The sequence below is a fragment of the Mustela nivalis genome (assembly GCF_964662115.1).
Source record: "Mustela nivalis genome assembly, chromosome: 1".
NCBI classification, from domain to species: Eukaryota; Metazoa; Chordata; class Mammalia; order Carnivora; family Mustelidae; genus Mustela; species Mustela nivalis.
The window spans coordinates 146,688,598-146,712,070 of NC_139020.1; the positions used below are offsets into that span (position 1 = coordinate 146,688,598).

General features: G+C 39.5%; 1 protein-coding gene across 9 annotated transcripts in view; it reads left to right on the forward strand.

Annotated features, from left to right (window-relative positions):
• The window catches only part of ULK4 (unc-51 like kinase 4), a 636,882-nt gene that overhangs the window by 349,766 nt on the left and 263,643 nt on the right, over positions 1-23,473 (forward strand). For 6 of the 9 annotated variants that reach the window (XR_014310110.1, XR_014310113.1, XM_082724762.1 and 3 more), the window contains one exon: positions 3,870-3,975. The exons of the other annotated variants lie outside the window; for them this stretch is intronic. Coding sequence is in view for 4 of the 6 variants with exons in the window: in XM_082724762.1 (XP_082580888.1) it covers positions 3,870-3,975 (106 nt within the window). In the remaining 2 variants the exon portion in view is untranslated. The remainder of the gene's footprint in view (positions 1-3,869; positions 3,976-23,473) is intronic. 9 annotated transcript variants of the gene reach the window in all.

Genomic DNA, 23,473 nt, shown 5'->3' on the forward strand with positions numbered 1-23,473 from the left:
GCCTCTCTGGGAAGGCTGATCATTTTTCAGGAGTGTTTCCTTGCCGTGCCCTTGGTAGTTCAGAGCTGTCCTCTTTAAGCACTGAAGCAATTAGTTTTGAGAAGGCTGATTCTTCAGGGTCCAGTGCTCCCCTGCCTTTCATTTGCTGAAGCTGTACATTTTAATGAAGTTGTTTCATCTGTGTTGCCAAACATGAGGATTTTGCTGCTTCAATTCCAATTATCTCTACTGGCAAATGCTATGTTTTATTAGTACTCTCAAGTGCTCTGTTTATTAAATGTCCATATACTATGGCATTAGGCACACAGATTAGGTCAGCTGTGCTTATTGATGGGCTATGGATAAAGGAGTTACATATTTCATCATAATCTTAAAATGCAGTGGGATGTCCTTCCATGGCTTTGCACGTGGTCAGTGATGCCTTCTCTGATGAGCTCTTCTGCCTTTCTTACCCAGTGGTTGAGGTTCATGCTGAGTGAGCAATGGGGCTATAAGCACAATGCTTGTGCTTATTCTTTTCTTTCCTCTAGTTGCCTGGCACCTCCACTAGCTTCTTAGTTTCTGTGTCTTACAGCATGGTGATATCTACGGAGGGCACTTATGAAGCCAGGAGAGGCCAGCAGTGGTGGCACAGGCAGGACAGCACTACCATAGCACCCCCAATTCAGTATTTCTCTGCTTCTTTCTCCCCCCGCACCCCAATCTGGGCCCTTTAGATTCCTCCCACCTTACCCTGTGGGTCCTCAGGTTATACGGGTTACCCTAGGATGTGCTGACGGGCTGGAAGCTCTCACCCCCTCCCCCATCTCTCGTCTTTTGTGCCCATCACTGTGGGTCACCAGGCAATGCTGCATGGCGATGAGGTACATGGCTTCCACCATCCCACAGACCCAGTCCTAGCTTCAGCTTTGAAGAGCTGCATGACCCTTGGCAAGTTACACTTCACCTCGCTAACCTCATTGTCTGTATCTGTAGGAAGGGGAGAATGTAGCCACTTCAGTGTTTCCGTGAGGATCAGATGAGACAGTGATATAGGTTACATGCCTGGGGTATGGGCTATGGCACACAGTGTCCTATCAGCAACTGTTAGCACTGCCTCGTCTCCCCCCTTCCCCTCATAGGCCTGCGTGGCTGCTCTGCCACCACTGGGCTAAGATCAGCACAGAGGCCACTGGTGTCTGAGCCCCTGATCATGCCAAAGGCTCTGTTGCAGGTCATCGGCTGCTGCTTTTTCTCCTTACACTGCTTTACTTGTATGTGTTCCTTGCTTTTATTCATAAGTCGTGGGGATTTAAAAAGGAAAGGAAAAGGAAAAGGAAAGAAAAAAGACATAAGGTCTTTACCTAGCCTTCTTTTACAATCTTTTTTTTTTTTTTAAAGATTTTATTTATTTATTTGCCAGAGAGAGTGAGCATAGGCAGACAGAGTGGCAGGCAGAGGCAGAGGGAGAAGGAGGCTCCCTGCTCAGCAGAGAGCCCGATATGGGACTCGATCCCAAAACGCTGCGATCATGACCTGAGCCGGAGGCAGCCGCTTAACCAACTGAGCCACCCAGGCGTCCCTTTTACAATCTTTTTAACTTGGAACTCAGTCATAGCTTTCTGGGAGGAGGGGCTGCCCTAGAGAGCATCTAATGGGGACCTAGTCTTTCATCAGGATCATCCCTCCCCTCTGGCTTGGACTGGGGTCTTTGAACCAAACTTGAGCTTCCCACTTGTCTTTACACCAGGCTTGCAGAGTCCCCGAGAACAACTCTGGTCCCACATATTTACCCCTTGTTTTCTCCCTTCCTATAATCCTCTGCTCTCACTTTAAGTAACCGTGGTGTTTTTCAATGCATCGTTTATCCCCTGTAGGCTAATACGGTTGTGAACAGCAGGAACAAATCTTATTAAAGTTGCTAAGAGAAAGGAAATAACTCAATTTGATACAAGTTAATGGAAGTGTGTTTAACTCCTTTTTATACCTTCTCAACTGTGATGTATTTCATTCTTTCTGGGGGAAATGATGACCTGGGCCATAGCAGTAGCTGTCAGTCTACCTGGAGAACCGCAGCATCATCTTGAGCAGGAGCAAGGACTCTGTTCCATGCTCTTCCTCCCCAACACTATGTAGGAGATATATGTATGTATGTATGTATATATATACATATACATATATTTAAATGTATAGGTAAATTTAATTTTTGTGTGTAAATACATATTTATAATATATATGTGTTATATACAAAAATTTATTTTGTAATATATATTTGTAAATATATACATTTACAAGACAGATAAAGATTGTAGATATATCTGTAGATAAATATAGCTATAAGAGAGAAGAGTACGTAAAGAGAATTCTCTGCTATAGTTTTTACAAACTCCTCACTTTATATTATACAGAGTTCATAGTTTATGAATGGCTTGAAATCCAACAACAAAGAAACTAAAAAACAACAATTGTTTTTTATAATGGCTAGAAAAGAAAAGGAATCATTTCTTCCAGTCCAGTTATAGGATTATTGGTCTCTTTTATTTCCTGCATCAAATATTTTATCCTGCAGACCCCTAGTAGCATGGTGGGCCGGGGCTTTAAATGATCAAGAGTGCACCTTGGCTTTCTGCCCCTCTGTAGACTGAGTTGTGGGGTTGGGAGAGGCCTTCATTTTGCAGGGACTCTGGAACCTCCAGGGCAGGAGTCCGAGAACCTGGTTGGTCAGGGGACAGTCCTGGTTTTGTAGTGTTCGGGGTAATGGGGATTTGGATAGTTGGCTTTTATATGAAAGGAAATGCCGATATCAGCAAGTGGTGCTCACCCCATGAGTACAAGGGAAAACGAAAGTATTGGCTTCACAGGGAGGCAAAAATATTACCAAGAGCATCATAGAAAAGGTACATTTAATCATAAGAAATGTATATAGTGAAGGAACAATAGATTTATCTCCAGCAAAACTGCCCTGTATTTGCTGACAGGCTGGTCTTTGAACAAGGAGCAGAATGTGTTATTTTATTGAATGGGACCAAAAAAAGAAAAAGAAAAAGAAAATGAAAAAGATGTATTAGCTTCTCTTTTCCTATGTATCGTTAGTTACTTTATCATGAATAACATGTTGTGTCATCTTGTGCTTATTAATCACCCCTTCCTTCCAACCAGCTGTAGGAATAATTAGTTGAAATTGGTGGCAGACCATCGCTTCCATATTCATCTTCTTAAACTGGTGTCAGTGGAACATTCAAACATGAACATCTACTCTTAAGTGTGTGTGTTTCTAAAGAAGGGTAGAAATTGTTAGGCACGGGGTTTGCAATGCAAACCCTTTGTCTCAGATCAAGTGAAGAACTAGATGGTGAGACTTGGAACATCAGGTGGCTGGCATGGCTGCAAGGCACACATCTGGGGACAGAGCAGCTTCAGAAGCAGATGCAGGGCTGGTGTTTCTGTAAGCTTTGAAAACCATGTGTCCATCCAGGGTTTCCTGGTCACCCTGCAGCATCTGTCACTCTGAGACGTGGTAGCTTTATTTTGTGACCTTAGTCACTTTCAGGTGTGTGGTCTTCTTAGCTCCATGTGGTTGATTTCTAGTCACTCTGACACCCTTGCCCCCAGCTAAAGCCCAGAGGCTATGTGGTTGTCACTCAGCTCATGGGTAAGGGAGTGCATGTTGCGGTGCTGGTACCCTGACGGGTTCATGCTGCCTCCCCTCTGACTTAACGCCCTGATGAGGAGTGCCGTAACGCAGAAGGGTCTGCTTCATTAAAGCACAGAAAGATAATTGTTTAACTTTATGCAAAGACTGAAGGGATGGAGGTCATTTGACCACTTGTCTCTATCATGATGTATGTGGAATTCTATATAGTTATGATGGAAATTGTGATCTATTGCAGGAACATCAGGAGAACATTCTGGGTAACACTATGCAAAGTGTGATTGCATTGCTCAACAATCTGGTTGCCTGCAAAGATTCAAATATGAAGCTACTTTATGAACAAGGTAAATGCTTCTTAGAATCTGTTTTGAGTCTTGATTTCTGCCTCTTTGTTATTTTCCTCATCATGTATAGCAGGGAGTCAAGAAGTGCTATTCAAAGGTGATGAATCAAAATAGATATTTAAGAATCTATGAATAATAATGTTATCAGTGAAAATAGGAAATGTGGTTGGGTTGTGTTAGTTTCTCTAAGTTCATTTATTTTCCTTTAGGGCTCAAAATTTCCTTCCTCCTATAGGCAGTGTTACAGATGATAAACCAAGAAATATGAGTGTGAGCATGGTAATTAGACTTACTGCTGTCAGTCAGAATAAAAACATTTAGTTCAAGACATATTAGAAAATAAGATCAGATGGGTTGAGGGTGGCTTTGTTACTTCTTGTGCATATCTATAACATTAAGATTAAAAATGTTTTTTTAAAACTTTATTTTTTTAGGCTAGTTTTAGGTTTAAAATTACATTGCAAGGTAGGTACCGAAATTTCTCATATAACCCCTGCCCCATTTATATCTTCCCCTTCCAATTGTCTTTTTATTGTCTCTCTAGTATAATTTTCCAGAATGGCACTGTTGGAATCCTAGAGTATGTAGATTTTTAGGATTGGTGACTTTTACCTAGTGATATGCATTTCTGGTTCCTCATGTCTTTCCATGACTTGTTAACTCATTTCTTTTCAGCACTGAGTAATACTCCATTTGTCTGGATATACCACAGGTTTTTTTTTTTTAATTTTTTTTTTTCTAAATCCATTCCCCAGATGAAGGATATCTTGGTTTTTTCAAGGCTTCATAACTAGGGTGTAGTCATCTAAATTAAGTCTAGATATCATGAGACCCTTTGGATACATTTTTGGTAGGTGTAGCTCCTTGAATTTTGGTCCTTTCAAACTTGAAGACTTGTGAACTAAGGACACAAGTTATCTGCTCTGCCACATCTCTAGACTCCGATGAGGATATATAAAAAGAAATGCCCTCATAGAAACTCTCGTTTAAAAGGAAAAACTAGGGACACCTGGGTGGCTTAGTGGGTTAAAGCCTCTGCCTTCAGCTCAGGTCATGATCCTAGGATCCTGGGATTGAGCCCCACATTGGGCTCTCTGCTTAGCAGGGAGTCTGCTTCCTCCTCTCTCTCTCTCTCTCTCTCTCTCTGCCTACTTGTGATCTATGTCAAATAAATAAATAAAAATCTTAAAAAAATAAATAAAAGGAAAAACTAAAAGGACATAGCAATCACTGATGCATGACAATGTTGAAATCTTGGCAAACGTTATTTCCTGATTTCCCTTTGTTCCACAGGGGAAGAAAAATATCTCTTGCTTTGAGAGTAGTTCTCCCTGCAACTGCTACTCCATGGCTCTTACCTCTAACTTCTGGATCATTGTTATTGTTCCATAAAGATGGCTCATAATTGTAGCTGAATAAGGTTCTAAGCCTGATTCCTGTCCATAGATGTTTGGGGCTCTACAAGCTCTTTTCATTCTCAAAGGAATTATCCCCACTCTTTTTAATCCAAATCTGTGGTGCTTCTTACAGTATAAATCTATTGAAATCTTTGTTAGTTTCCTATAATTTTTTCCAGTTTTATTGAGAAATAACTGACATAACAACACTGTGTAAGTTTAAGGCATGCTGGTTTGATTTGCATATACTGTGAAATGATTACCACTATAAGTTCAGCTAACATCCATCTTCTCCTATAGGTAGAATGAAAAGAAAAAAAAGATGGGCAAATTTTTTCCTGACAGTGAGAACTCTTAGCATTTACTCAACAGTTTTCCTCTATGTTGTACAGCAGTGTTAGCTGTAGTCATCATGTTGTATGTTATATTCCTAGTACTTACTTGTTTTTCTACAGCTGGGGTCTTGTGCCTTTTTGCACCTTATTCCTATTCCTCCTCTCCCAACCCTCCACCTATATATGTATGTATGTATGATGTATGTAACCACATACATGCATACACAGACATACATGCACACTCCATAACTTCTTTATCCATTTATTGGTCAATAGATACTGAGGTTTTTTTCATGTCTGGCTATTATAAATAATGCTACTATTAACATGCAGTTTCAGACATCTTTTTGAGTGTTTTAGTCCTATGGATATATTCTCAGAATTGCTGGATCATAGGATAGGTCTATTTTTTTTTTCCCCTTTTTGAGGAGCCTCCATCTTGTTTTCCATAGTGGGTGCACCAATTTACTTTCTTGCCAGCAGTGCTCAAGGGTCCTTTTTCTCATCCATGCCAGCATTTGTTAGCCCTTGTCTTTTTGATGGTGTCCATCCTAATAGCCATAAGATGGTATCTCACTGTGGTTTTAATTTGCATTTTTCTAGTAACCAGTGATGTTGAGCATCTTTTCACTTACCTGTTCACCTTTTGGAGAAATGCATATTTAGGTTCTTTACCCGTTTTTTAATTGGGTTACTTTTTTTTTTTTTTTTTTTTGCTATTGAGTTGTAGGATTTCTTTATATATTCTGGATATTAGCCTCTTATCAGATATATGATTTGCAAATATTTTTTCTCATTTAATAGTTTGTCTTTTCACTTTCCTGATGGTTTTTTATGCTGCACAAAAGTTTTTTCGGAGTGTTTCTTCTACTTCTGTAAAATTGTCATTGGTATCTTAATAGGGATTGCATTAAATATATTGATGGCTTTTGGTATTTTTCATATTTTAGCACTATTAATTCTTCCAATCCATGAACATTAGATACCTTTCCATTTCTTCCTTTCTTCTTCAGTTTCTTTCATTAACATCTTGTATTTTTTGGAGTAGAGATCTTTCATTTCTTTACTGAAATTTATTCCTAAGCATTTTGTTGCTTTTGATGCTATTGGAATTGGGATTGATTTCTTTCTTTTTCAGAAAATTCATTGTTATCATATAGAAATGCTACTGAATTTTTGTTAATCTTTTATCCTGCAATTTTATTGATTTACTGATGACACCTAACAGTTTTTTGGTTGGGTCTTTAGAGATTCTTTATATAAAATAGTGTCATCTACGAATAGAGGCAGTTTTACTTCTTTGTTTGCCATTCCTTTCACATGCCTTTCTTCCCTGATTGTTCTAGTGAGGCCTTTTAGTACTATGTTGGTGGGAATGGGCAACCTTATCTTTTTCACTATTGAGGATGATGTTAAACTGTAAGCTTGTCATATATGCCTTTTTCTTTTGATGCCTAATTTGTTAGATTTTATCATGAATGGATGTTGAATTTTGTCAAATGCTTTTTCTGTGTCTATTAAGGTGATCATATGTTCTTTTTTCCATTCTGTTAATGTGATATATCACATTGATTTTCTATATGTTGAACCATCCTTGAATCCCACTTGATCATGGTGAATGATCCTTTTTAATGTGCTGCTGACTTTGGTTTGTTAGTATTTTGTTGATAATTTTTGCATCTGTATTCATCAAGGATATTGGCCTTTAGTTTTCTTTCTTAGTAGTGTCCTGTTGTGGTTTTGATAACAGGATAAATTCTGGCTTTATAAAATGAATTCAGCAATGTTTCCTGCTACTTTGATTTTTTGGAAGCGCTTGAGAAGAGTTGGTATTCTTTCAATGTTTGATAAAATTCACGAGTGAAGCCATCTGGTCGTGGGCTTCACTTCATTGGGAGGTTTTTGCTTACTGATTCATTATCCTTACTAGTAATCAGTCTTCAGATTTTCTATTTCTTCCTGATTTAATCTCGGTAAATTGTAGACTTCTAAGAATTTTTCCATTGCTTTTAAGTTTTCTAGTTCATTGGTGTATTGTTGGTTCATAGTAGCCTCTTAATGATACATTGAATTTCTGTAGAATCCATTGCAATACTTCCTTTTTCATTTACAATTTTGTTGATTCAAATCCTTTCTCTGTCTCTCTCTTCTTCCCTCCCACCCTCCCTCTTTCTTTTAGTTAATCTAACTAAGCGTTTGTCAATTTTGTTTATCTTTTCAAAATAACCAACTATTAGTTTGGTTAACCTTTTCTACTGTTTTTCTGTTTTCTATTTCATTTATGTATACTCTAATCTTTCTTATTTTCTTTGGGATCAGTTCTTTTTTTTTTTATTGAGGTATAGTTAGTTTCTAGTGTGTAACATAGTGATTTGACAAGTCTGTACATTATGCTGTGCTCATTACAAGTGTAGCTCCCATCTGTCACTGTACGATGCCAATTACATTATTAGTTGGTTTATCTTTTTCTGTCTTCTTAAGGTGTAGATTTAGGTTGTTTTTTTGGGGTCTTTCTCACCTTTTTTTTTTTTTTTAAAGATTTTATGTATTAATTTGACAGAGAGAGACAAGTAGGCAGAGGGGCAGACAGAGAGAGAGAGAGAAGGAAGCAGACTCCCTGCTGAGCAGTGAGCCCAATGTGGGGCTTGATCCCAGCACCCTGGGATCATGACCTGAGCCGAAGGCAGAGGCTTTAACCCACTGAGCCACCCAGGCGCCCTCTTTCTTGCTTCTTAATGTAAGTGTTAGTACTGCGAACTTCCCTCTTAGAACTACTTTTGCTGTATCCCATAAATTCTGATATATTTCTATTTCCATCTGTCTCAAACTTTGTTTTAAATTTCACCTGTAATTCTTCTTAGAGCCATTGGTTGTTCAGGAGAGTGTTGAATTTCCATGTATTTGTGAATTTTCATTTTCCCATTGTTACTGATTTTTAGTTTCATGCCACTGTGACCAGAGAAGGTACTTGATATTATTTCAGTCCTTTTAAGTTTTCTAAGACTGATTTTGTGGCCTAATGCATGGTCTGTCTTAGAATGTGGTCAGTGTGCATTCAAGGAGACTGTGTATCCTGCTGTTGTCGGTTAGAATGTTCTGTGTATGTCTCTTAGCTCTATTTGGTCTCTAGTATTGTTCAAATCTGTTTCCTTATGGATTGTCTGTCTGGATGGTTTATCCATTGTTGACAGTAGGGTATTAAAGTAACTATTATTATATTGCTGTTATTTATCCTTTTACATCTGTTTTTGCTTTATATATTTAGAAGCTCCTATATTTGCCAAATAAATTTTTTAAATTTTTTATTTAAATTCAATTTAATTAGCATATACTCTACTATTAATTTCAGGGGTTGAATTTAGTGATTGATCAGTTGCAGAGAACGCACAGTGCTCATAACATCAAATGCCCTCCTTAATGCCCATTACCCAATTACCCCCTCCCCCTATCCTCCACCCCTCCAGCCCTCAGTTTGTTTTCTAGTGTTAAGCATATCTTATTTATAATTGTCATATCTTCTTGTATTGACCTCTTCCTCGTTATATAATGATCTTCTTTGTCTCTTTTGATAATTTTTCATTGAAATTCATTTTGTCTGATATAAGTACAGCTGATCCTGCCTTTTTTTAGTTGCCACTTAATGAAAATGTCCTTTTTTATCCCTCACTCTCAGTGAAGTCTCTTGTAGCCAACATATTGTTGGGTTTTTTAAAATCCACTCTGTGTCCTTTAATTAGATAATTTAATCTGTTTCAAGTAATTATTGATAGGTAGGGACTAACCTTTGCCACTCTCTTGATTGTTTCTGGTTATCTTACAGATTCATTATTCTTTGTTTCTTATCCTGCTTTTTTTTAGTTTTCATATCTTTTGCCATCTCTTTGCTTTGAATTCTTTATTATGTTATTTGTGTAATTATTATGGGTTCTTTCCTTGTGATTACCATAAAGCTTACATAAGATATTTCAAACTTGTAACACCCTATTTTAAGCTGATAACAACTTCAGTAGAATTTTTAAACTTGGCACTTTTACTTCTCTAAGGTTATTGCTGTTACAATTTATGTGTTTTTTATGTTGTATAATTAATAACAGACTATTGTAGTTATTATTTTTAATACATTATTTTTTAAACTTGCGAACTAGAGTTGTAAGTGAATTATTCACCACTATTACCATATTGCAGAATCTAACTATGATTATATACTTAAACCATTACCAGTGAGATTTACACTGTCTTTTTATATTTTTATGATGATATTTTACTTTTAGTATTTACTTTTTACTTCCACTCAAAGAATTTCCTTTAGCATTTATTGGAAGGCATTTCTGATGGTAGTTAACTCTTTTTGCTCGTTTAGGAAAATCCTTATTCATTCTTCATTTCTGGAAGACAGCTTCATGAGGTATAGAATTCTTGGTTGACAGTTATTCTCTTTCAGTATTTTATATATGCCATCCCATTCACTCCTTGCCTGAAAGTTTCTGTTTAGAAATTTGTCAGTAGTCTTGTAGGAGTTTCCCTTGTATTTAACTTCCTTCTTTTATCTTGCTGTTTTTAAAATTCTTCCTTTGTTTTTAACTTTTGTTACAGAGTGCACCTCTGTAACTCTATTCAGGTTCACCCTATTTGGGGTCCTTTGGGCCTCAGACATAGAGATGTCCATTTCTCTCCCCAGCTTCTGGAAGTTTTCAGCCGTTGTTGCTTTAAATATACTTTCTGTTCTCTCTCTTCTCATTCTGGAATCTCCATAGTGTGAATATTGTTTCCTTTCATAGTGCCCCCATAATTCATATAGGGTATTTCATTCTTTTGTTGCTTTTTCCTTTTGCTTTTATGACTGGGTATTACCATGTCCTATACTCCAGATCACTGGTTCTTTCTTCTGTATTACTAGAAACTCTATTGAGTTCATCAGTTTAGTTATTGTATTTTTCAATCTAGGATTTCTGTTTGTTCGGTTTTTTGATGGTTTCTATTTCCTTGTTGAACTTCTTGTTTTGTTCATGCATTGTTTTCCTAATTCATTTACATTACATCAAATGCCCTCCTTAATGCCCATTACCCAATTATAGGGTAATGTGTTTTCTTATAGTTCACTAAGCTTCCTTAAAAGGCTTATTATGAATTCTTTGTCTGACAGTTCAGAGATCTCCATTTTGGGGGGCCAGTTATTGGAGCTTTATTAGTTTCCTTTGGTGTTGTCATCTTTACTTGACTTTTCATGATCCTGATTCTTTAGGCTGATATCCATACATTTGAGTAATCAATATCCTCAAGTTTACAACTTTGCTTTGGCAGAGATTAATCTTCACCAGTTAGCCCAGTTTGGGTTTCTGGGTGTGTCTGCTGGTAATGACCTTGAGCAGGTGGGATGGGCTATTTTGGTCTATTTTGTGATAAGGCAGCTAATTGTCTTTTGAGGACAGCGATGGATGTGCCACAGGCACAGAACAGTTGGATAGGACTGTTGGCTCCATTCCCTACTTGAGTGAGGCTGTGGGATGGGCTCCATGGTTGGTTGGATTCTCTGACTAGGCTCTGACTAGGTCAAGACTGGGGACTAGACTGGGGCTATAAATTAGCCCTGCCTCTGGCCAGGGCAGCAGGATGACACTCAGCACCTGTATAGCTCATTTGGGAATGTGAATTAGGTCAAGCTGTGTCCTGAATTCCCCAGTCATGTGAGGGCACCAGTTTTGCTCTACAGATGGGGGAAACCATTGACTGTGCTCTCTGCTAGTGGACCACTCTACGTGTATTATTGAATGGGCTCTAAAATTTCCTGCATGCTCTTGTTAGGTTCCCTGGTTATAGAAGGCTATATTCAGGAATCAGCAGGGCTTTGAATTAGATTTCCTATCTGGAGACAGTAGGAGAAGCAGCTCTAAAGCTGGTAAAGCTCATTGTTGTCTTAAGTCAAGCCAACTTACATCCCAAGTTCTCTGACTGAACAAGGCCATTGGCTTTCCTCTGCAAACTTTTCTCCCTGCTTGCCCATCTCTTGGCTCAAGTGCTATCAGGTTTCACAGCTTCTAGGATTTGTCACAGCCCATCTGGTCAGATGGGGCCAAATGACACTCCCATAGTGAGTGAGGCTATGTTGCTGCTTGCATGAATATGACATGGAGGGTCTGTGCAAGGCTACTCTCAATTCCAAACTCCAGTTGGGAAGGGTCAGGAATGACCCTCAGTCTTGGCTGTGAACGAATCCCCCTGCTCGTTTCTAGTACAGGATGCTCCATACCCAGTTCTGGCTTTTCTCTGTGGGTGATCAGCTCCGTCTGCTCACCTGCCTGTGGTGCCACTGGTCCACACTGCTTCCAGCTGTCACTAGCCCTACTGGTCAGATTGCGCTCAAAATCACTTTTCATGGCAGGTGAGGCTGTGACTCAGCAGAACCATTCATTGAGATTACTACTTGGTCACCTCAGGAACAAGCTCAGTCTGCCAAGATACCCATGTTGGATGTCGCCAGCCCCTCCCCGCTAGTCAAGCTTCCATTGGCGGAGCTCTACAGATTCCCTTGGCAATCCCTGTGGTACAAGATCAGACCAAGGGCTCCTGCATAGCAACCCACAATGTTGGGGGGCTGCTGGTTTTCCCTGCAGGTTCTTTTTTTCCCAATGTTGAATTAAAGGCTCAGAGAGACCTTTCCCTGGGGTGCTACACTGGCCTGGGGGAGGGGCAATGTGGCCAATATGGAGCTGCTTCTCTTACTCTTCAGATATGGTCTGTCTCAGTCTCTTTGAAACAGGATGTGCTTCAGTCTCATCTCCGTGTTCTAGGATTCTCTCAGTGGTGTCTTGTTCTTGAACAGTTATCACTTGTTGTGAGGGGAGCAGAGTCAGGAATAATCTGTATCACCATCTTAGTGACATCACTCAGTTTCCTGTAAGTCTTACTGGTATTTGTTACATTAAACCAATAGCCCACCCATGAATCCCTTCAAAGCATTCTAACTTGGTCTGAGGATTAGGATACTGCGAAACAGTGCCCATAGGGCTCTTAGTTGCCCCATTGGCTGGTAGGGAGAGGGGGTGAGGAGTCAGATGGCTGAAATTGAGATTAGAGAGGTTGCAGCTACTGGCTTGTGAAAGCATGGAATTCCAGGGCTGAGGCAGGATGAAGGATAAACTGCTAAAGGGCAGGAACTTAGGGAAGTATGAAATCAGGCATGGAAGGATTGTTTATGAGGTGATCTCAATGGCTACAGAGATTTTGTGCTCAATGAACTGTTTGAGCTGGAGCAGCTGAAGAAGCTCAGGCAGATTTACCACCAAGCTAATGAAGCTTAAGTGTCAAGGGCCTTCTTCTACAGAGGGGCAATTTTACGCTCGTTTTTTTTTTCTTCTTCTTAAAGTCTGTCTCTACCCCCAACCAGAGAAGCTTCAGTTCTCATGGCCCCATTCCAGGTTTTGTGGGGTGAACTGGAAATCACAAAAGTAATTATGGCTAGAACAGTGTTAGTTAATGGTAATAATGTTAGTAACATTAGTTACTAACATTTGTGCTTTAATATTGTGCTCAGGGTGTAAGCAGGAGTGATTTAGTGGTCTGAGTGATGGCAATTGGGAGAGACGAAGCAGGTGGTAGAGACTGTTGATCTGATATGTTGTGAGCCGTAGACTGCTGGCTGGGTGCTTGCTCTTGCAAATATAGTTTTGTTGGAACATAGACATGTCTATTCATTTACATGCGTTTTTGGTAGTTTGGTTGTATAATGGTACTGTCCACAGTTGAGATTCAACATGCATGGCCCATAAGCCTGAAATATTTGTCCTATGGCCCTTAAAGAAAAACGTTTGCCAGGTCTAGAAAGGTCTAGAAGCAGCAGTATGGAATAGATGACTTCGCTCAGATACATTTAGAGAGAGGTGGACAGATTGGGAGTTTTGCTGATGGTCTGTTGCAGATGTCACAGTGGAAGGGGTTCAGGGGTTGAGAATGGGTAGGGTGTTTCCTTGAAAGATGATTTGCAAAACTGTCTGTGTTTGGAGTGCTGGAGATGGTGGATGAATGACTGGGGATCATAAACTGCTTGTGGCACCAGAAGTAGAGATAGTGGGCATGATGACTCTACATGGTCTTTGGCTGAAGGGGTTAGTCAGCAAGGATGGCAGGATGAGGAAGGGTAGTGAATTCCAGGAGTTCAGACTTTGGGAACTGTTGCTGGCACCTGCTAGCAGAGGATAGAAAGGAGGGGAAGGGAAGAGGCTTCTGTGGCCTTCAGAATGGTCTGCTTCCCATCTCTGGAGATGAGCACCAGGTCTGATTTTCCAACATGCTCTGCTGCTTTCCAAACTCTTTGGCTACTAAATGTGTGTGTTGATTTTTCTGGGGTTGGGTTAAGACCCAATGCATGTTTGCAAACCTAGAGCATATTAAGAGTCATTGGAGTGTGGCGATGTGAAGAGTCATTGACAACCTGCCACTGCATGGCTTTGAATGTGTGTGGTTGGTTGGAATGAAATCTTCTTGTTAATCTTTATTTCGGATCGGTTCTGACTTGATTACTGGTTTATATATTTATTACAATTCCTACAGAGTTAAATTCCCTCTTCTGAACATAGAGCTGTTTCCAACATCGATACTTTAAAAATCACCTCCACCTAAGTGAATGATAAGGTAGATGAGGAAATGATTATTCTTGCTTTCCGGGTGCCTCATAAAGGCATTGTGTTGGGCCAGTGGCTAAGCTGAGTTTCATCTGCAGACTGTGCACCAGCAACAGGGAGAGACCTCGGGAGGGTCTGCTCCAGCCACACTCTCTTGTACCAGTGCTCTGATGGTACACAGTGTGCACAACAACACAGACAGCAATGATTCTGAATTAAAAAATGAGAAGAGTCCTCCTCCAAATGGGAAGAACTTTTTAGAAAAAAATGAGACCAACTAATTTTATTTCCATATTCCTTTTTATGTCCATATAAAGGTAATAGGTGAGAAACTCATCAGAAGTCTCAGGGAGCACTTGCATGGAGTGTAGGATGGGGTTCTGAGTGATAAAGCATGTGACATAATGCGGTTGGCAGCATTTTTTTCCTTCTTAGTGGTATATAAAATAGCGCTGTTTCTGCCAATTAGTGACATCTTAGACTCCATGAAGTGCATCGCAGTACGGTGTCCGCCACCCGGTAGGCCTGCCACAAAGCATGCTAACTCTGTTAAGTACAGTCACTGCCATATCACCAGCATGCAATGACATTATGTCATTCAGATTTTTTGTTTCAACATTTTCATTTTTAAATGAACCATTTAGGGAGAGAATTATAAAACAAAGGAAGACTTTTTATTTACATTTGAAAAATATCAGAGTTATTAACATTTTAGAACTGGCTGCTGGCTTGTCCCTGTGCAGTGACCTTTCAATAATGGATACTAATTCCAGCTCCGTTTTACCAGCAGAGCTGTCAGAAAGATGTATTTACTTGACACACTACAGCAGCCAAAAAACTGTAGCACCTTGAAAGAGGCATCTAAAGAAATTATGTTTGTCTCCTTTGGTTTATGGTGTGTCAGAAATCAAAATACTCATTTCTTACTAGGTTTATGAAACCCCTGGAATTGGTGTTTACTTAAGAAACCAGAAAATCACTGAGAGTTGTTTGCGCTTTGAAAGTGTACTTGATAGCTGTCTTAGATTCTTTCACTTTTGTGAATAAGATTCAAAGTAATGCTGTACAGTAGAGGTTGGCAAACATTTCCTGCAAAGGACCAAATAGCAAATACTGTAGGCTTGTAGGCTCTATGGTCTTTGTCATTACTACTCAGTACTGTTAATAGAGCAGCCATTGAGAATCCATAAATGTCCATGACCTGTTTCAATAAAATTTTATTTCCAAAAGTAGGTGGCCAGTCTACTGGCCATGGTTTGCCAGCCTCTATTATACAGAAACTAAACCAGACTTTCTCAAAACTACTCTTAAATCTTTACAAATCAACATATTTATTACATTTATTTGTTAAGTTATCAAGAAATAACAGCAAAAAAAGAAATAACAGAAAATTGCATATAATTTAATAAGTTAAGTAGGAGCCTGCTGCCATTGTAATAGTATGAAGGTATATGAAGAGAAGCAGAAATTCGCCCTGAGAGGCTAATCTAAGAATGATAATTAATAAATTTGATTGTATCAGTTAGCCTTTACTAGATAATAAACCACACCAAAGCTAAGTTACTTAAAATAAGTCATTTATTTTCTCCCCATTCTGTGGGTTGGAAACATGAGCTTGGGTTCCCCCCCTTGTATGCCTGGATCCTCAGTGGGGGCCACTCACCTTCAAGGGGGACTCCCTCGGGCTTCCCGACATGGCAGCCACATTCAGGAAGAGCCTGCATGGAAGCTGCCAACCCCTTCAGAAGTCTCATGCCCCTTCTATCCCATGCTCTTGGTTGAGGGGGATCACTAAGCCAGGGTGGTTCATGAGGTGAGAAAAGAGGTTCCAACTCTTGATAGCTGGAGCTTCAGAGAATACATGGCCATCGTTAATCTACTTCAGTTACCTAGACATTTAGAACCAGAACTTGACACGCTCCACAACTGGGCATTAGGGGTCGGCAGACCATTCTATGAAAGAGCCAGGTAATACGTATTTTAGGCATTGTGGCCACAGCCTCTGTGGCGGCTGCTCGTTTCCAGGCTCAGAGCCCTGAAAAAATGTAGACAGTACATAACGCAATGAGCATAACTGTTTCAATAAAAATTTATTTACAAAAACAGGGAATTTGACCCTCCCCCCCACCACCCCAATCTAGTGCATTCAGTCTTCTAACAGATCTGTGTGTGCCAGGCATTGTTCTAGTACAAGGAATACAGCAATGTACAAAACTGATAAATTTCTCTGCCTTCTTGTAACTTATGTTCTGGTACAGAAAATAAGAATTAATGAAGAAGAGGTTTATGTTAGAAAACGTTAGATGTTACGTGGTGATAAGTACTTTGGGTAGGCAAGGAAGGTTTCACTTTGAAGGTGATTGTTAAGTAAAAACTTGAAAGAAGTGAAGAAGCGAATCCCGCAGGTAACTGGGGTCAGTGGGCAGTTGAACAAGCAAGTGCAGAACGAAGCAGGTGTGTGCTGCCAGGTGGGAGGAATAGTGGGGAGGTGAAGAACAGTAGGAAAAGTCAGCAGAACTGGTTGGTATGTTCAGGGTGCATGGGGCCATTATTTTTGTCAAAAGCTATTGAAAGCTTTAAAATCATCTAGAAACTTGTGGCTAGACTGATGTTAAGGGTGTTTTTTAAAGATCATTTACTTATTTATTTGAGAGAGAGTGAGTGAGCAGAAAGGGCAGAAGGAGAGGGAGAAGCAGGCTCCCGCTGAGCAGGGAGCCTAATGTGGGGCTCGATCTCAGGGCCTGGGATCCTGAGCCAAAGGCAGTTGCTTAACCGACTGAGCCACCCAGGTGCCCCTTCAGTTCAGTTTTAATGGAGGACTAGGTGATTGGTTGGTTGCCTGCCTACCTACCTACCTCCCTTGGCTAACGTGTAAAGATCAGACCAGTAGTTTTAGGTGAAGTGAATGATAATGCAGGTTGGAAAAATGGACTCAGCTCCCACCTGGGGCTGGCATCTTTTATTGGCTGTCACCTTGAGAGATTACTATGTGTATGGCTCTGGCATTGGAAAGCCCTTTTTTGCACAAAACAGCACACTTCACCTTTGACAAATTCTAATTGTTAGGAAGGGTTTCTTTTTATTGAGCTGAAACTGACTTCTCTACCCTACTTGATCCTGATTCCCCCCTTTGGAGCTACTTAGACAACATTTTTTTATTTAAGTTCCCTGCAGGGGGAAGAAAGTACCTTGCAGTATTATGTGTCCAAGTAGAGTTTAGATTACAGTGATATCACAATTTGCGTTTTATAATATCTTACTGTTTAAGATGCCAGAAATACGTTATTGATTTTTTTTTTAGCTGTTAAGAGACCTATTTCGTTCTTTCCTACCCTGTGTAGCTATTTATAGTACCCCTTGCTAACGTATCTCTCAAAATGCCTGGTGTTCCTTGATTTTGACATTCATTTTACTTCATCCATTATTGAGAATTTATTCAGTTATACCAATTTATTTTAGATGGTGTTTTTGTTTTTCAAGTTGTACTGGCTGTTGTGGATTACATACCACCCCATAAATCAGTAAATTAAAACAAAAATCCCATTATTTTGACTCTCGTGTCTGGAGGTTGGCTGGGGCTCACTCTAGGCTAACTGTGAAAACTTAACATGAACAGATTGCCTAAGTAGGATGAACTCTAATGGACCCTGATGAAGTTGGGTCTCCTACAGTTCTGTTTATTTCTGGATGCAGTCCAGCTGCAAGATCCCTCAATGCTTTCGTGGCCATGGTCAATGCTGCAAAAATAAGCACGTTAGTCTTTCAGGACACAAAAATCTCAGTGTGACTCCCTGACTGCTGAGGACCTAATTTGCTCAGTGGCCCAAGCATTTCACCTCAGTTTTCTGAACTCCATCTTTCTAAATGCCCTGTTGTACCTGACAGCAGTTTCTGAGCGATAGATGATTTGAGAGGAAAGACTGATTTTAAGGATTGATGTGTTCAAGTTTCTTAAGACAGTTCTAGAAAATATTTTACTCTTCTTCATTTGGTGAAATTTTAGTTGTTTAAAGTGTAGTTTTAAAATTTGAGATCAAATTCATATACCACAAAATTCAACATTTTAAAGTTACTAATTTGGTGATTTTACCATAGTCACAATGTGTACAACCATATCCACTATCTAATTCCAGAACATTGTCATGACTTCCAGAAATCCCCAAAATCAAAAACCAAAACAAATCCTGTGTTCTACTCCCAGTCATTCAGTCATTTCCATTTACTTCCCTGGTGTTTTCCAGGTGTCTGGAGGGCCTCCTGGGTGGCTCAGTCAGTTGACTGTCTGCCTCTTGATTTCAGGACAGGTCACGATCTCAGGGTCCTAGGATTGAGACCCATGTCAGTTTGCACTCAGTGCAGACTGATTGTCCCTCTCCTCTTCTCCCCGCTCACTCCCTCTCTCTCGCTCTCTCAAATAAATAAACTCTTAAAAAGAACTAAGTATCTGGAAAATCCTTAATCGGGCTTTATCTATATAAGATAGTATTTTCTTTTAGTGGAATTCTGAGGTATGTCACAAGGTTCTCTTTCAGCCTGTGTTGAGACAAAGTATATCTTTTCTTGTCTTCCTACTCATACTAACCAACACTTGACTACACTTAATCAATGGAAAAATCAATATTCTCTCCTTCCCCCCATTTCCTTGGTTTTCTACTTATACAGTGGCTGTAATAATATTTATCTAGGTACTCTGCAGGTGAATGAATTGTTAGAGACTTTTGAAACCCCTCAGGATATATGCTGTAGTTAACAAAACACTCCCTAACAAGAAAGCTATAAAATGAATTCTTTATATGTAAATATCCATATCTATAAATTTTTAGTGATAAATTTGAGCATATAATTAGACCTAGGTTCTAACAGAAAACTATAAAAAATACCTGTGAAGGCAGGATTTGGGGGAGTAGCTTCAGGATACAGGAGTTATTAAGCGAACTCAAGCTTGGCCTGTCAGTCTTTGCTTCTTGAGGGTATGTCTGCCTATGAGGTGTGGCCAGTCTCCTGTCTTACCATGTTATTTATATGTTCCACTCTCAAAGGGAGTGCATTATTTGAGTTTTTCTTCCATAAAATGAAAAATTTAGAGATCTGAAATTCCATCATCCTATCGTGTCCTCACTGTGGGACCATGAAATCATAATTGATTTTGATCAATTTGATGAAGTAGAGCTTTAGTCTTCTTTGAAGGATTGGGAAAATTTAAATGAAATCATGTGTGTGAAGCAATTGACAAATAATGGAGTCCCAACAAATAGTAGCTATTATTACTACTACTATTTTGGTGTCATGCTTGGTAAATAACTACTTGCTAGATGAATTGCAGATTTGATTTTTTTCAGACCTTCTGAAAGTTTCTGGATAAAGTAACAGGGAAAGAAAAACTCACTTAATTTCACTCCCACTTCCCCCAGTCCACATAAAACATAATTCCAGGTTCATCTTCAAAGAAAAAAAAAAACCTGCTAAACTTCAAGCTGAAACCTTTGAGGTGCACCTGCCAAATTCTGTACAAATATGAGCAATATTCACTACCTGTAGACTTTGAACAAGATGTATATTTCCCCCAAATAAGTGCCACAATCCTGAAAGACATATCTGATAAGTCCTTGATTGGAGTGACAAGATACAGGTCAGTCAAGTGGTGATGTCCCTAAAAAGATAACTGTTCAGAACCACAGGGGCATTAGGGAACCCATAGGAAGTAGAAGGCTACAGGGGAGACCATGCTTATGTACCAGTTCTGTCATCTCTGACCTTGCCTTCTAGCTGAAGGCAGCAACCTTAGGAAATGTGTTAAGGAGGGCCTTTGGCAGGAACTTTTGTCTGAATTGACTTAGCGATGGCCACTCCGGTCTCTGGAATGTTAATGAGATACACATGGAGGTAGCAGACTGATTCCACTCATGCTGACCCTGGCCCTTTTCACATTTCTTGAGCAGGTAACCTGTTCTTTTTCAAAGCTGAGTAACCGTCAGGAAGGAACCATTCATAAAAACTGGAGGAAGGAAACTTATGTGAAAGGTAGAGAAAAGACCAGCATTTCAAGAGAAACAGAAGAATCCACATTTTCTAAGTCTGAGAGATGTAAACAGGCTTACTCTAGATGAAGGAGTTCAAGGAGAGATGCAGAAAGAGCTCGGAGTAGACATGAAACAGAGAAGGAAATGAACAGCTGACTGGGAGAGCTTGGGAAGAAATGGACGATGGAAACTTTTTTTGGTGACATTGGAAATTACCTGTTACAGACCTGAAAGCCATACCGGAAGGTGCAAAAAACTGAGTCAGTACAGCTGAAGGTATCATCAGAGAGCAAATAGACTTCAGGAAGTCACACAATGACATAAAAGAAAATAATGATTTAAAAATACAAATAGAGGCAATGATCAATATCCTTGGAAAAGAAGATAGAACATAGTAAGGTTGATTGGTGCTCTTAAAAAAGAAGCCTGAGCAAATTGAACAGATAAATACTTTAAAACAGTAGAAAATGCTCCATAAATAAATAAGTGTGCAGATTAAAAAGGCCTGTCATATCCTAGAAAAAATGATGCAAGGTGACCTATTCTGGTGGCAGTATTAACCATCAAGAACAGAGAAAAGGGGGGCGTCTGGGTGGCTCAGTTGGTTAAGCGACTGCCTTCGGCTCAGGTCATGATCCTGGAGTCCTGGGATCGAGTCCCACATCATACTCCCTGTTCGGCAGGGAGTCTGCTTTTTCTGCTGATCTCTCTCCTCTCTCTCAAATAAATAAATAAAATCATTAAAAAAAAAGAACAGAGAAAAGGTTATTTGTACCTTTTTTATATGACTGTCCTAGTAGAGTGAAGTGATAGCTCAGATGGTTTTGACATGCAGTTCCATAATGGCTAATGATGTTGAGCATCCTTTCATTGGCTTATTGACTATTCTTCAGTGAAATGTCTATTCGGATTGTCCATTTTATTATTGAATTGTAGGAATTCTTTTCCTTTAAATTTTAAAATTTCAAAGGCACCTGGGTGGCTTAGTTGGTTAAGTGCCTGCCTTTGGCTCAGGTCATAATCCCAGGGTCTGGGGGGTGATTCCCGTGTTGGGCTCTCTGCTCAGTGTGGAGTCTGCTTGTCCCTTTCCCTCTGTCCCTCTCTCCCCTGCTTATGTGTACTCTCTCTCTCTCAAATAAATAAATAAAATCTTAGAAAAATAAAATTTAAAATCTCAAATGTTTTAATGGCATTGCTGCCTACTAGGGATTTCAGAGGTGGTTTGTCAGGGACTTACCTTGGGAACAGGAGAACATTGGAGTAGCAGATAAGAGAATTCTCTGACTTATTTTTTGTAGAGCAATAGCCAGAATGGTCATTTCAGGGGGCAAATCTTATACTGCTCCCTATACTAACTTTTATGCTGTTTTTAAGAGCAAGGATGGAATCATTAATGTATCATAGCACTCTCATTCTATCTACTTTATCCTAAGCCACTTTTCCCTCTGCTGTCTGTGCTTTGGCCTCATTCACCATATCTTAGTATTTGTCCTGTGCCATGCTTCTTTCTACCCCACACCTTCTACCTTCCCATATACCATTTCCTATCCTTCTGTCCTCCTTACTGCCTTCAGAGCAGTTCAAACACCATTTCCTCAAGGAACCCTCCTGGATACTCCATATTCTCCTCTGTTGTGCTTTTCACAGCTTTAATTAAAATATGAATTACGCATTAATTGCTTAATGTCCCAGTCCTCTGTGAGAAGGAAATCCCCACAGCGCCTGGCACCTGCCTGTTCCATTCACAATGGACTCTGCTGCCTAATTTATAGGGCATGGAAATTGCTCAGTAAATATGCTCTGACTGAATGAATGGTAGTGGACTACCCAGTATAGTGCTCATATTCCATTTCTAGAATAAGTGCTTCAAGTCTCTGCACTCCGCTCACGAGCTCAGCCACGGAATGCACCAACCATATGTGTTGTCCGACTGCTGACCTCATTCATCTATTGTGATGTGCTTTGTGTCTTTCTTCCCTCCACACATATTTAAGTAAGACATGTGTGCTGGATTGTCTTAAGGCCACCAAACTGAGTAAAATTTGAGCTGCTGGTTTTTCTTTAGTTCTCACCTAGTTCCTCACCTTTGGGATCCAGCTCACTGATCTCCCAAGGGCAGATCCTATCACTTTGGAGTACACTGAAAGTCACTGCCAGAGGCTGAGACCATAATCTTGGACTTAAATAAATAAGTGTGCAGCTGACTGGGAGCAATTCTGGGGAGCTAACAACTTAGAAGCAGTGATCTCATTTTTGTATCTTTTTTTTGTATTTGATTTTAAAATAAGGACAACTAGATGTTAGATAGGTAGAACTGTCCACTTACCTTTCTTTCAGGTTTCTTTGAGCTAGAAGGACCTGTGCACCATTATTCCCCTTCCCAAGAATGTCCTCACCAGCCCTCAGTTAGGCTTTTTAATGTCAGAAATACTCAGAAATATCAAAGCCACATTATCATGTATCAAAAAAGTTTTTTTTAGTAAAAGGAAAAAAGTCATTTAACAGGCTTTTTTATTAAATCAGATTAAAAACATGTTAAATAGGAGGAAAGCACATATAATGGAAGGTGTGAATCTATAGGCCTCCTCTAAATATTTCAAAGAACTACTGAAAGGTTTTTGAAACACTCTTCAAAGAAAAAAAAAGATATAAACCCATTATTTAGGGAAGAATTTGAGAAGTTAGCATGCAAGTAAAAGAAGGTTACATGGTTTGGCAATTGAAATAGCTGGGTTTGAATCCTGAGTCTACAACTTATCTGTGAGATACTTTGGGTCCTAATCTCTTTAGGATAGTGTACCTATTTCATATGTTTGATTTGAGGATTAAATGATAATATATGTAAAATTTCCATGTATAATTAATAAAATTTGCATAGGTGTTTAAGAATACTAAAAATAGCTGAGTGGTCCTCATGTGGGACAATATAAACCGATCCTTGGAATGAGAGAAGTGAAGCCCAAGATAAATTATTTGATTCTAAGATAGTATCAGCCATTTTAAATGAGTTAAACTTGAACACTTCTAATAGTTTATAATGCAGTATACTGAAAGATCCCCAAATATGATCTCTGAGCCATTGTTCTTTTTTCATAATTAGACATTTATAAGATTCTTTCTCTTTCCTT